General features: G+C 43.7%; 1 protein-coding gene across 1 annotated transcript; it reads right to left on the bottom strand.

The window, feature by feature from the left end:
- Positions 1-5,548: 5,548 nt before the first annotated feature.
- Positions 5,549-11,619, bottom strand: LOC147007214 (uncharacterized). Its single transcript, XM_085867506.1, has 2 exons — positions 6,357-11,619; positions 5,549-6,215 (listed from the first exon to the last, which is right to left on the bottom strand). Exons 1-2 carry the CDS (start codon positions 6,440-6,442, stop codon positions 5,549-5,551), a joined length of 753 nt encoding a protein of 250 aa, XP_085723632.1. The 5' UTR covers positions 6,443-11,619.
- Between the last annotated feature and the right edge of the window lie 3,852 nt (positions 11,620-15,471).

The following is a 15,471-nucleotide window of genomic DNA, read 5'->3' as shown; positions in this document are numbered from 1 at the left end:
TCTTGGATGCTGCTGTCCTGTCTGTGTCTGTTTGTGGTGAGGATGTTGAGGTCGTGGAGAGATTCACTTACCTTGGCAGTGATATTCATGTCTCTGCTGGCTGCGAGTCAGAGGTCAATAGACGTCTGGGTCGGGCCTGGGGAGTCATGGATTCACTGGATCATGAGGTGTGGCGCTGCCGGGACCTGTGCGGGAGGACGAAAGTCCGAGTCTTCAGGTCCTTGGTACTTCCAGTCTTGCTCTATGGGTGCGAGACTTGGACTCTGACCAAGGATCTGAGACGGAGACTTAATTCCTTTGGTACCAGGTCTCTTCGGAGAATCCTTGGCTATCGCTGGTCGGATTTTGTGTCCAACGAGCGGTTGCTGAGAGAGACTCGGATGAGATTTGTTACCTGCATAGTCCGTGAGCATCAGTTGCGGCTGTATGGACATGTGGCTCGTTTTCCTGACTCTGATCCTGCTCACCAGATTCTCTCAGCGAGGGAGTCTCATGAGTGGAGGAGGCCAGTGGGTCGACCACGTGCCTCATGGTTGCAACAGGTTGACCATCATCTCAAGGAGATGGGGATGGGCCTGGCATCTGCCTGGGGGATGGCCAGACGGAGGCCCCTGGAGTACCGGCGGAAAGTGGACGCAGCGACGTGCTGTTCTGGCACATGCTCCCATACCTGACCTGACCTAACACTTGGGACTTGCTGTTGCATGATGCAAAATTGATTATTCAACTCGTTATTATTGAGAGAAGTCTCCTCCCCTCCCCTGGGTGGCCTGTCTCACCTCCCCTCCCATGGCATCCCCTCTCCTCCCATGGCCTCCCCATACCCTCCTCTCCCTCCCAAGTGAGAATACTACTATAAACTTTAAAGGACTGCACTTCAACATACATACTCTATAGATACATGTTATGAGAAGATAGATGTGGTTGCCTTTAGTCTTCTATTGTGGATACTACTTGGCTGGCTGTTCCATCTGTGGCAATCACCCCCCCCCCTTCCTCGGGGTGCAGTCTCATACTATGAAGAGGGAGTGCAAGCATTAAATGGAACAGCCATCTGATCATGTGACAAATGGCTGCTGACCTAATTCCAACTGGGGTTTATAGCAGAGTTTATAACCAACTTTCATGCCATTTAAGTGAGTGGAAACAGATCGTTTTTTAGCCAGTTTATGTGATATTTTGACCTGGTTTTGCTGTGCTTATTATGGGAGGTTAACTGTTGGCCAAATTCTTTAGCCAACTGGAATTTATTCTGTTTATCAATCTTCTGCAGATTGCCACATGACATGAAATGGAGCCTTCGAAATCAGCTGCTTTGATATGCCGTACATGCGGTGATACGTTCACACACAGATGGTCATTGCTACGCCACGAGAAGATACATGCTGGGATTGCGTACACGTGTGCAGAATGTGATGTTTTTTTTAGCATCAAAAGTAATCTAGTTCGCCATATGAAAAATCATCACACTGACAGTGAGAACTATGTCATGCTCCATTTGTGGACTAACTTTATAGCGTAAAGATACCATGTTGGCTCATGAGGCAACACATGGCAAGAGTGCATACCTTTGTACAGTGTGTGACAAACAATACAGCAGAAAGGACAGTCTTCAGAAGCATATGGGCTGCTGTCATCCTATCCGTGGCAAGAAAGCTCCCAGTTTTTCCTGTGTCCATTGTTCTCAGTCATTTACTCAACAGTATAATTTGAATAGGCATCTTAAAAAAACAGTCCTTCTGATCAGGATGGTCATGTCTGTCCACACTGTGATCAACTGTTTGTGCGCCGAGACACACTTGCCAAACATATGAAAGTTTGTGAATCAATGAGGTCCACAGAGGCAAGGGAGAGCAGAATCGTGTCTGCTGCTATTGGCAGTGCCACCCAAGTGTTAACTGGAGGACACATTGATAGACTCCACAACCTTCAACAGTGTTCAGTTTGCAACCAGACATTTTCGAAGAAGGAAAACCTTCAGCAACATATGAAGTAAACCCATGAAAAGGTATTGTTCAGTTGTGCACGCTGTGGTAAGTCTTGGTCTAGATAGGAAAAGTTAGACAAGCATCATTGCACTTCAGTGCCAACGACTCCAACGCCAGTGACCCCTGCTGAGCGGGTTGCGAAGAGTCGGAGCCTCAGTAAACAGAAAGAAGTTCTGAGTAAAAGTCCGAAGACAAAGTCGGTTTTGATTGAAGCCATGCTGTCGACGCCATCAAGGAACACTCGCCAGATCTTGCAACAGAAGGGGCTAGTACATTCGGCTGAGCAACAGAATTCTGTCCAGATGGGTCTTGCTGTATTATCCGATGCAGAGTCCGCCATGGCGGCTCTTTAACAGAAAAGGGGCACGGGCGCTACACAAGTACGTGAGCAGGCTGCAGCGGTCCTTGTTGGGAATAATGTGGAAAAAACACACGTTCAGAACAAGGTCTGCAAGAAATTATTTATGACAGCTGAAAAAGAAAGTCCGGAGGGCAAATGTTCGTGAAAATTTTCTGAGGGGTAATGTAGCTTCCTTGGATGACGTCAAGCGCAAAATAAGAGGTCTGAAAGTTTCTGAAGATTGGAGGGACAAGATGATCAATTGTTGGTGTCATGACGCTAGTCACCCAACAACAGACACAACATGGAGTAAAGTAAGGAAACGTGTTGGTGTGAAACTCTATCTTGAAAACACAAGGCAGATATGTGTGAAAACCTACAGAGAAATATTTGAGGATTTCAGGCGTAAATATCCTGAAATACTCGTGAGCGAAGCCACATTCAAGCGATGTAGGCCCTTCTTTGTTCGACCGGCTACAAACAGAGACCTTTAGCAATGCTGCTGTAAGACCTGCGTCAATATCCGTAAGGCATTCAGGTCACTGATGAACTTTCGGCAGACCAGAAAACTTCAACCAGTCTTTGACAGTGTCCACGACATGGTAACGAGTACCCTTTGCCAAAGAGAGGATGGAAGTCTGCACCACAGCATCAAGTGTTTGAAGCAAGAATGTGAAAATTGTGGGCTAAAACTGCTGCACATAAATGAGGAAGAACATGATACAAGTAATAAAAGCATGGTAACTTGGTTCAGGTATAAGAAGGTGGAATTTACATCCAAGACAGGAAAGATCTCAAAGAACTTGGACATTGTGAAAAAAGAACTCCCCAGAATGAGTTGCTTGACCACCTCCTGAGCTCTATGCAGTTGTTCCCGTACCATTTGTTCACTGCTTTGTGGCAGTGGAAACACTGGAAAAACCTTATTCAACTTCTTCCCAATGACCACTGTGCAGTTGAAATGGATTTCTCCGAGAACTATTCCACCACACTGCAGGAGGAAATTCAGAGTTTGCACTGGGCTAAAACCCAGGTTACCATACACTCAATGGTTGTGACAAGGCCAACAGTTGACACAGACAACTCGACTGAGAGTCACGTGAAAGAACATTGGCTAGATTTCTCTGACTGTTTGAACCATAATAACTATGATTTTGTCCATCACTGTGTTGCAAATGTACCAATGCCTGAGTTAAGAGCATTAGGCTCTGTGGTTAAGGTCCTACATCAGAGAACAGATGGCTGTGCCAGCCAATATAAGAGTTTCAACTGCTTCGGGGATGTGTCCAGGAGTCGTGAGGATCAAGACGTAGACGTAATTTGCAGTTATTCAGGGAGCGGGCATGGTAAGGGAGAGGGAGACGCGGCAGCAGGTTACCTGAAGACTGCTGCAAGGAAGGCAGTGATCCGCAGTGTGGATGAAATCACAATTCATTCAGCAAAAGTCTGTATGAATTTGTTACTTCCCACCTTGGTACATCAGCAGTCTTGAAAACCTCTGCTTTGCATGGTAGAAGATTCTTCTATGTTGACAAGTCTGATGTTAACACAGAGAGAGCACGCGCCAAGTTCAAGACGGTTAAAGATACCCAAAAGATTCATAGCGTTCGATCCATGGACAATGAGGGAACCATTGGAATCAGGCACCTGTCTTGTTACTGCATTGATTGTGTGAATGGTAATTTTCCAAAATGTGAAAATATCCATATTGTAGAACCATTCAAACCAGTTTCATTCCTGCAGGGTAGAGTTTCAGATGTCAATGAGGGGGAGGAGGAGGAAGAGGAGAGAGTAGAAGATGAGGACCAAGCTGAGCAGGGTTCAAATTCTCTCTCAGTAGAAGAGCAAGAAAACCCGCCGTAGCCCATGATATGCAAGGACACAGTTGTCGCCATTAAGGCAAACATTGAGTCGCTTCGTGACTATTTTCTCCTCTATGTCAAATCTGAGGGAGTCTTGTCACTCACTGAAAGACTTGATGACCTGGGGCATGTCGATTTTGCTGGAGATAAGGTTGTCAAGGGATGTTATTTTGAATATATCAAAGCAAACAGGGTCGGCTCTTGGTTCAAGGAAACAAAGGAGGCTGTTGTAGTTCCCGCTGCGAGTGTAATTTATGTCGGTGTCGAGTTGGAGAAAAAGCCTCATGACAAATATCTCCTCAGTTCCTCTGACCATGATGACATTATGTGTCATATTTGATCATGCAGACTACAAAGGCATTTCAAGAAGTCATACCTGGAAACAGTCAGACACAAATTTTGAGATATTTATTACAAGGCTTTTGACGTGCAGATGGGATACCCTTATAGTTTGTAGTAGTAATTGTACTAGGTTTGTGGTTGTATTTGTACTCGGGTTGTGGTAGTATTTGTACTAGGTTTGTGGTAGTATATGTACTAGGTTTGTGATAGTATGACTGCACCCGGCCGCGTGCATGGACTGGCATCCTCGCCTGGAACTGGCTCGACCTGGGCGACCATAGATGGCGAATGAATTAAATAAATTATCAGGTTGTAAGGTTCATTGTGTTTTTCTGATGATGTTGGAGGACTGTTATAGAATAAAGTAAGCAAGATAAAGTTGAGAAAATTGTGTCTTTGGGTGGAATATGGTCAATTTAGTCAAAAGTTGGCAGATTTTCAATAAAAAATTTCAGCAAACCCTGACCAATATGTGCAAACTCCTAAAAGAGATCTCGTAAATATCTTTACATAGTTATGTATCTAGCAGATTCTCAGGATTAATTTGGCACTTGAATTGTCCAAAACGGCCAAAGGATAACTGATCCACATCCAATTGACTCAGAAAGGGTGAATTTGAGATAAACGTGAAAATGTGTTTTCCTTGTAATGCATTACACTGGTCAACAATTTTTTACTTTCTGAATGTTGTCTAGATTTCTACAAGTGAATTAGGGTATTCTGGCACTGCTGAATCAGGAAATGGCATCCGTTTCTCTCCATCAGGTCAGGTTTTTGTGCTAAGTTGATTTGAAAAAAATCAGATCTTGTGACAAAATCAATTACATTTTTGTGGCATTATCAGCTGATTTTTGTCAACACATATCATCCTAAACATGTTTTTAAGAAAAAAATTTTTTTTGCCAACAACATTTATTGATTACATGATAGAAACATCGATTACTGTCATCTGAATGGTGGGCATTGATAAAGGTAAGTACAAGTAAATTGCATGTTGCGTCACCACTGTTCAAACTTCAGGGCTTGAACTTCCGTTTCTTCGAACTCCTGGAATGTTCAGCGGCAGGGAGGTCTCTCTTCAGATTCCAACAGTAGTCAGCCATCATGACTGCGTCCCAGCGACCCTGATACCTGGTCTCCATCTCCTTCATGTCCTGATGGAATCTCTCCCCCTGCTCGTCACTCATTGAACCCAGGTTCTCAGGAAACCGGTTCATATGTAAAAATAGGTAGTGCATCTTGATGCTCATGTTGCAGCCCAGGTTTCTGAAAGCAGTCAGCATGTTGTTGACAAGTTCTGCATAGTTTCTGGCCTTATTGTTGCCAAGAAAGTTCTTCACTACCAAAACAAATGTCTTCCACGCTTCCAGTTCCACTTTGTTCATTGAGTTTTTGAACTCTGGATCTCTGATGAGCTGACGGATCTGAGAACCATCAAAGATGCCAGCTTTCAACTTCTCCATGGTCAATCCTGGAAAAGCCTGGCACAAGTAAGTGAAGCAGTCACCATCTTTGTCCAGAGCCTTGGTGAACTGCTTGATTAAGCCGAGCTTGATGTGCAGCGGTGGGAAGAGTATTCTGTCTCTGTCCACCAGAGGGTCGTTGATGACGTTCCTTTCTTTGCATGGCACCAATTCCTCCCGCACAGGCCAGTCCTTCTTCGTGTAATGCTGAGCACGGTCCCTACTATCCCACATGCACAGAAAACATGGGTACTGGGTGAAGCCAGACTGTTGTCCCAACAAAAAGTTCACCATCTTCAGGTCAACACAAATAAACCACTTATGCTGATCATAATAATAACCAATTTTCTCCAGCACGTACTTCACCGCTTCATACTTCTCCTTCAGTGTAGCGAGTGAGCGATGGGTACAGAGGCAAACTGGTTGCCGTTGTGTAGCAGAACACATTTCAGTGATCGCTTGCTGCTGTCAATGAACAGTCTCCAATCTTTGGGTTCGTACTGTGGCAATCCAAGCTTGAGCAGAAGCGCATGTCATAAATTGGCGCATGTAGGTATTGTACATTCTTCAGAGTTCGTTATTTCAAGAAATACAACTTTTTTGTATCACATTATTACAAAATCTGCCCCATTAACTTTAGTTTTGATCCACGAACTTTATGCTTTGCCTCACCAATTTTTGGAAGATTTTGAGGTTTTATGACTTCAAACTGATCCCTTTTCGACATAATCACCCAGAACTATCGTACCTGAATACTTCTTGTCATTAAAATAATTATTTCCAATCAAAACAATTATTTGACATGACATTTTACCCCCACCAACTTCTTCTAAAATGCTCCACACATGCGTACATGTGAACAAAAATGTAAAAAACGACATGTGGCCATATCTCAAAAACTTGACCTGATTGAACAAAACTAATGTGAGTTTTGGATTCAGCGCATCAGATTAGTCCTAAATCAGCTTAAAAAATGCAGACAACAAATTTGTTGTTGACCAGTGTTATCCATTAAAGTTCATAATTAAAAATATCATATTCACTGTTAATTAGTGGTTTTTGCTAATTTTTTTTCACATAAGTGCATGTTGCTTGGTGATGTCTATCAACACAGAAAACTGAAAAATTGAATATTTTGACCCTGTAACGCAAATGATGACCAGTTCATGAACTACGACCATTGGGAAAGGGAAAGAACTGCATGAGAGCGATGTCAAAGACTGCCTTGGAAATTGTTCTGTTCCTCTAACAGACACAATCAAGAGGAACTTCGTCCCTACCTTTGCTAAGCCAGAGGAACCGAAGAAAAAGGAGAGCAAAGTTTCTATGCTCAAGCATGATGCTTCACTTGTGACACAGCTGTTTCTCTCTGTGCAGTCAAGACCAGATAGTGACCTTGATGAGTTCTTTAGGTACAAAAACAGGAAGGACCCACCTGCCCCATCAGATAAAGGGAAGCTTCGAGCTGGCAAGAAATCTGATATTCTGGAATGTCTGAATATTCACAAGATTTCTGCGGGTCCTGATGTGACAGCTAAAGTTCTAGATGGTGCAGCAATTGTTCACATGGTGCAACCAACCAAGGCAAAGACATTTGATTATGTCACCCACCACTTCATACCCTACCTCTCATCTTCAGCACAAGGCAATGTGAGGAGATTGGACTTAGTTTGGGACACATATCCAGAAGATAGTCTCAAGCTGAAAACCCAAGAAAAGCAAGGATCTGGATCAAAGGTTGCCCGCACTGTTGTAAAAGGTACAACTCCAGTTCCATCCAGTTGGAAGCATTTCCTACAAAACAGTGTAAACAAAGTTGGCCTGTTTCAATATCTAAGCGACGAAGTCACACATGCATCTGCAACTATCCCTGGGATACATTTGTACGCCACAAAGGATGACAGAGTGTTGGTGAGTGGCACTGCTGACAGATTACAGAGTGACCTACAGAATATTTGACTTTGCAACCACCACGAAGCAGATGGAAGAGTGTTCCTTCATGTTAGTGATGCATCACTGAAGGTCATTCCAAGGTGATGGTTCGTACTGTTGACAGTGATGTGGTTGTTATCGCCATTAGCATATTTGAAAGACTTGGACTCCAGGAACTTTGGATAGACTTTGGTATCAGAAAGAATCGTCAATTTATTCCAGTGCACACAGTCGCTCAAAATCTAGGACCACAGAAATGCCACACTTTGCCTCTGTTCCATGCCTATACAGGGTGTGATACCACCTCACCCTTCTTCGGTATTGGAAAGCGAACTGCATGGGCAACATCGGAGGCCTTCCCGCAGATCACAGATACCCAAACTGTGCTGATGGCTCATCCAGAGGAGCTAAGCATTGATAGTATCCACATGGAGCTCTCGGAAAGGTTCACGGTCTTGACGTATGCCAAGACATCAAATGCTTCTCGTGTCAATGTTGCTCGTCGGGAGCTTTTTTCCCAAGGAACTCGAACACATCAAACCATCCCACCTACCCAACAGGCACTACTACAGCATGCTTTCCGTGCCCTTTACCAAGCATCTCACATCTGGAATCAGTGTCTCGAACCACAGCAGGACTTACCTGATGCCTCAGACTGGGGGTGGGTGAAGGATGAAAAGAGCAACGTGTATGCTCCACTCTGGACTGTACTACCAGATGCAAGTAAAGCATGTGCACTGATTTTTCATTGTGGGTGCACTAAAGTTTGCAGGGGCAACTGCAAATGTTCAAGAGCAAGTCTGCGATGTACACCCCTTTGCCGATGCCAAGGTGGTTGCATAAATAATGATACCATCTAAGGGTCGTTGACATTTGTTAACCTCTGCCATCGAAGATTACTGTTTTCACCCCTTTGTTTGTTTGTTTGTGAACAGTATTACGGAAAAACTCCTCGACGGATTTCGACGAAACTTGGTGAGGGGATTAGGTATGGTCCAAGGATCATGCCATTAGATTTTGGGCTTGGTCCAAAATCCAATATGGCCGCTATGGCGGCCATTTTGAAAAAATATTTGAATTTTTTTTTTTTGCATTTCTACATGTTTTAAGTGATTTCCAACAAAAAAAAAACATGCCAAAATTATAATTGCGGCTGGTTTTGGAACTTCAGGTAGATATACCCACGTAAAATCAATTTCTGTCTCAAGGAATGTAGTTATGACGAATGAATTGAGTATGTAAAAGTTAAAAGGGAAAGTTGCAAACTATAACTCTGTGAGCACTGTTGATATCAAATTGAATGAATAGGATATCAGGTTCACTTGAGTGACCCAGCAGTATTGGCGGCGGAGGTTTTGCACTCTACCGAGTGCTCCCGCTCCAGTTGGAACTGCATCTCTTTGTCAATGATGATTCAGCCGACCAGAGTCGGTTAAGATAGCCGCCCGACTATTCAAAATGTTCTGCAAATGATAGCCGATCAATGATTCGAATAGTTGTCATACTTGAATTGGCTCCATTGATACTGAATCTAAAAACCCGGTGTTAAAGCAGATTGGTGTAAGGTACATCATTACCTTTGGCAAACATATCTGTTTTAAGTTGGGAATGTCAGTCGTCTTTGATATTGTAAATAGTCAGTGAAATGTTATCATGCCAGGCATTTTTTCATTCATTGACCTTGCTCGCTTGTATCTTTGACATATCATTAAAATTATGGCACATGGAGCTGCCATCTTGATTTCCCATATAAAACTGTATAACAATGAAACAGCTTTTTTATTTGTTTTGATTCCTTGACGGAACAAAATTCAATATGGCTGCCACCTGAGCTATTTAAAGTTGACTTCATCACATTCCTGGACCCAACAAATATGGGTGTAGACACCAATTTTATCTTCCGAGCTTGTTTGGTTATCAAGATATCATTAAAAGTTAGTCGCGAATGGTGGCCATTTTGAATTTGACCTATTCAAGATGGCTGCCACCTGAGCCCTTTCAGAGTTAGTCCATATGATTCCGAGATCCCATAAATGTGGGTGTAGCCACTGAAATGAACTCTCTTGCTGGTTTAGTTTCGGAGATATAGAATAAAATAGGTTTTCGATGGTGGCCATCTTGAAATCCAACATGGCGGCCATAAAAGGGGTGTGTCAAAGTGCTTCCATCAATTTTTTTGATTGTCAAGGTCTAAACTACTTGTGTTCCAAAATTCACACTTTTATCCGTATGTGCACACTTGGGTTGGTTTTGTGCACTAAGATCCCCCACTATTAATTCAATATATTTATATAATTTGTGATAAACTGTGTGCTGTTTGCAGCTGGAAAACAAACATGCGATGGAGATTAAAATGCAGGTGTTGCAGCAGAATTATGAGAATGCACGGGCTCGCTTGAACAGGAGCGAGACGAAGGTCAAAGAACTTTCATATCAATGTCTTTCACTAATATTTCTGAACAACAATCATATTTTCAATCACATTGATATTTTTGTTCATGATAAAACAACATACTTGAGTTTAAGAACACGATCACAACCAATATTGTGTTAAAGTAGCATTCTATGTTTCATCAAACATTTAAAATTACTTTTGTGGGAAACTAAAATATTGTCATGTACCTAGCGGTAAGGTTCATTCCCCTGACCCAAATGTCACGTACCTAGCGGTAAGGTTCATTCCCCTGACCCAATTGTCATGAACCCAGCGGTAAGGTTCATTCCCCTGACCCAATAGTCGCGTACCCAGCGGTAAGGTTCATTCCCCTGACCCAAATGTCACATACCCAGCGGTAAGGTTCATTCCCCTGACCCAATAGTAGTGGATGAGCGGTTTACACCGACCAGACCGGATCGCCGAGCGGTTTTCCTTGGAGGCGAACACGTGATCCTCAGAGATTATCACGCACGAGGGACGGTTAACGGTTCGGACGTTACCAGAGGCGTCACCAGGACGGTAACACGAAGGTTTTACACTCGAACGTACAACAGATCCAAACAACGTAAAGGAATGTGGGTTTTTAATGGAAATAATTTATTAATTTACAATGGTAACTTGTGGGTGTTGTTACTAGATCTTGTAGATCTGGCATTACCAGAACTCTCCGTCATGTTCCCTTGTGGGATTATTTAATTATTTAAGCGGTTCCTTTGATCTTGTGTGCTCGGTCTGATCATTAGAGTAACAATTCAAGGTGTAGTAATAAAAACAGAACGTGAGGTAAACTAAATCTAATTTCCTATTCCAGACGTGACGTCTCCACACTCGCACACAAAACACGGACAAGGGGAAAAGGAAAAATAAAACAAAAACCCTCCCTTTCTCCCGGTACTTAGCTTCGGGTCCACAAGTGAGGGTCGGGATGTTAAAGTCACCAAACCGCTTCGTCAATGCGCGGGAAGATGTTCCCAAAATGGCGTGCAGCCTTGTTCGTCGTGTCGAGGAGAAACAACCGAAATGTCCTTCTCTACCAACCGCCATTTCCTCACTCACGTCACACTCTCGACCGGGTCCCTCGCACCACCGGGTTCCTCACACCACAATGTAAATGTGGTGACAAAGCGAAATGAAACCCAAGCACGTGACGTGGATCTTCATCTTCATCTTCATCTTCATCTTCATCTTCATCTTCTTCTTTTTCTTTTTCTTCTTCCTCCTCCTGTTCTTCTTCTTCTTCTTCAAGTCTCGGCAGATATCGCGATATTTACCGAGTGACGTGATTGGCTGCATCCTTTTTTCAAATCACATGAACAGTTGTCTGCACACCAAACCGTCCGGACAGGACATGAGACGGAACTGAACGGCGAACACGAAAATAACACTGAACCGATTCATGGGTCACCAGACATTTGTTATTAAAGAATTCCCGGTTTTTTTTACGGTAAATGTTGCATTTTTCTAGATTACATTTTAATCCAGAAAATACAGTGAATAAACAATGTAATTGGTAATTACCATCCGTTTTACAAGTTCGGGGCACAAACACGAACACACAACATCGAGATGTTTCAGTAGTTTATGCTAATGTAACACACGTGGGTACACCGGGGCGTGGTTAATCAGTCATGTGACCCGCCCATGTTCCGATGCCGTGCCGTGCCGTGCCGTGCCGTACCGTGCCGTGCCGTGCCGTGCCGTGCCGTGCCGTGCCGTACCGTACCGTGCCGTGCCGTACCGTGCCGTACCGTACCGTACCGTGCCGTACCGTGCCGTGCCGTGCCGTACCGTGCCGTGCCGTGCCGTACCGTGCCGTGCCGTACCGTGCCGTGCCGTGCCGTGCCGATTTTTACCCTCGCCAAAGGAAGAGGACATTGTGTTTGGATCTCTTCATCGCTGAAACCGCAACAAGAAATACATTTAAACTTGACACACGACAAGTCCTCCTCATGGGGAATATGAGATTTTTTAATGTTTTCGGTGCCTTCGTTATGACGTCATAATTGCACATGTGGAACGCCACATCTGATCAGAATGAAAATTGTTGATAGTGTAGTAGATAGTATAAAAATCGTGCAAATGATGATACAAGCATCAAATTTGTCTGATTGGCCATTTGAAAATCCAAATTTTGAAAAATTAAAAATAAAAATAAAAACTTAAAAAAATTTGAAGTCACAGCTGGCTGAAATTCTTGAAGCGCAAGTGAACATCCCAGACAGAGAACCAAGGGGAGATGCAGTCATCAGTGATGGGTCAGCACTTATCAATGCCCAACGTCCACGCATGTCAAAGATATTTGATGACTATGCCAAAGAAGACATCATCCCAAAGGTGGAATCCTCTGGTGCCAGGTACGAGAGGGTGGACGTAGTGTTTGATGTGTACAAGAAGTCAAGTCTGAAGTCCGAGGCAAGGTCGAAAAGGGGGCAAGGAATCAGAAGAAGAGTGACAGGAACCAGTAAGACCCCAAGTAACTGGAGAAGCTTTCTTCAAGATGACAGCAACAAGACTGAGCTGTTTCACTTCCTTGCGGAAAAGATGTGTGAAGCACAGACGACAAGCACAGTCATTGTCACAAAAGGAGAAGATGCCATGAGCAACACAAGGAAGTCACTGGATGCTGTGTCTCCATGTTGTCATGAAGAAGCTGACACTCGAATATTTGTACACGCCAGGGATGCAACGACGGATGATGGCAAGTCCATTATCATCAAGGCTAATGACACGGACGTACTAGTCAGAGCAATATCTGTGCTGCCATCCTCACAGGAGCTAGGTCTTGAGAACATGTGGATTGCCTTTGGCCAAGGAGCCAAGGCGTGATGGATTCCAGTCCATGAGGTAGTTTCTGCAATAGGGCCTGAGAAAGCTCGAGGGATCCCATACTTCCATGGTTCACTGGATGTGACCTCGTGTCTGCCTTCCGTGGTAAAGGGAAGAAAACTGCATGGCAGACTTGGAACGTCTTTGATGATGTTTCTGAAATATTCACCAATCTCAACCAGCATCCAACATTGATTTGTGATCCTGACTTTTTTGAAGTTTCTTTTTTTTTCAAATTTTTCAAAATTTGGATTTTCAAATGGCCAATCAGGCAGATTTGATTAGAATCCCCTGGAGAACAAATGTGCTAAATTTGATGCTTGTATCATCATTTGCACGATTCCTCTCAAAAATTGCTGTTATCTGCCCCACTATGAGGGGCATTGAGGGATAAAATGGTCCACAGAAAAAAATTGATGATGGCATCGGTCACATCGGTCACGTGATTTGACAGTCATATTGTGTTTGTTTGTTTTTTAAACCTTCAAAATTGTCTTCTCTGAAGTCGCTGAACAGATCGGCTTTCAGCTTTCCTCCTTCACTCTGCTCTCTCATATTAAGCTCTCTCTCCGACCGCTCTATCTCCGTAATTGTTGATGTTTCAACATCTCCCCCTTCCCCCTTCCCAATCAACAACGGTGGACCTCAGGGTTCCGTTCTGTCCCGAACACTCTTTCTTCTTTTTATCAATGAACTTCTTTCTTCCACAAATAACCAAATGTTCTCGTGCGCTGATAACTCAACATTGCATTCCTCCATGTCTTTCCCATCTGTCCCGTCTTCCCTCACTCGATCCACTTCTCGTTTCATCACAGCCACCTCTTTAAATTCGGACTTGGACAAGATCTCCCAGTGGGGCAAATGTAATCAAGTTAAGTTTAATGTCTCAAAAACTCAATTTCTTCTCATATATATATATATATATATATATATATATCTCTCTCTCTCTCTCTCTCTCTCTCTCTCTCTCTCTCTCTCTCTCTCTCTCTCTCTCTCTCTCTCTCTCTCTCTCTCTCTCTCTCTCTCTCTCTCTCTCTCTCTCTCTCTCTCTCTCTCTCTCTCTCTCTCTCTCTCTCTCTCTCTCTCTCTCTCTCTCTCTCTCTCTCTCTCTCTCTCTCTCTCTCTCTCTCTCTCTCTCTCTCTGGAAAACTCCTCTCAACTCTCCAATCTCCTTTGACAGCTCAACAATTACACCATGTGATACAATAAACTGACTCGGTATTACGCAAACTTCAAATATATCCTGTAATCATATCAAGCTGATCTAATCATATCAAGGTATAAGTTTTATTCACACACTCGCCAGGAACATTAGGACATTCCCCGTTTTGTCGCTGATTTGCGCCGTTGAGCAGAACCGTGTCAGTTTGGTGCTGTGCTGGATGAGATGGTCCGAGACATTTTGTGATTGGGGTAAATCATGATGTCATCTTACGAAAACTCCTTGCTCAAAAGAAGATGACCCTGATCGAGGAAAAGCAGTGAAGATTGCACAGGTGTGTTTGGCAACTGCTGAAAACCTGAAGGAGATCTCGTCGAAGAGCCAGAACTCTTCAAGTGTAGATACTGTAAATTTGATTGCTCTACATTCGTATAAAGCAACATCGAAGCCAATTGTGTGTTTTGAACCCGCTTCATCGGTAGCAAGAGGCCCCAAGAACTTGTGTTGTCGTTGTGGTGCAAATCATATGACTCACCAGTACTGTTTCAAACGGTACACATGTAACGGATGTGGCAAGATCGGGCATCTTCAAAAGAGGTGTTCCCAATCCAGCAGTGGTTATAGTATTGGCACCACCCATCATGTGGAAGATGGTGAGCATGTTGCTGGAGCTGATGAGTCGTCACTACATGGTGAGGAGTGTGAGATGTATGCAATCCATGGCAGCACCGCACCGATAACTGTTGGTCTTCAGCTGAATGGCAAGCAGGTGTCAATGGAAGTGGACACAGGGGCGAGTCAGTCAATTTTGAGCCAGGAGACAATTGACAAATTGTGGGATAATGAGGCTGTGAAGCCCAAATTGAGTCCAGTGAAGGCCAAACTTCGTGTCAGTGTGTCTTATGATGCTGTGACTTATGAACTGCCAATGTGGGTTATACCAGACAATGGACCTATATTACTCGGTTGGAACTGGCTTGAGAGCATAAAGCTGAACTGGCATGCGATCAACAAGCTGTCTTCAGTGGAGACTTCCAGTTGTGCTCAAGTGCTGGATAAGTTTCCATCTCTGTTTGAGCGAGGAATTGGATTCTTCATGGGGATGAAAGTAAAGCTTCA

This window comes from Eptatretus burgeri, unplaced genomic scaffold, assembly GCF_056783735.1.
Source record: "Eptatretus burgeri isolate ZD-2024b unplaced genomic scaffold, Ebu_testis_v1 Ebu_testis_scaffold_428, whole genome shotgun sequence".
Classification (NCBI taxonomy): Eukaryota; Metazoa; Chordata; class Myxini; order Myxiniformes; family Myxinidae; genus Eptatretus; species Eptatretus burgeri.
Note: the sequence above shows the minus strand (reverse complement) of the source record. Positions and strands in the feature narration are given on the sequence as shown.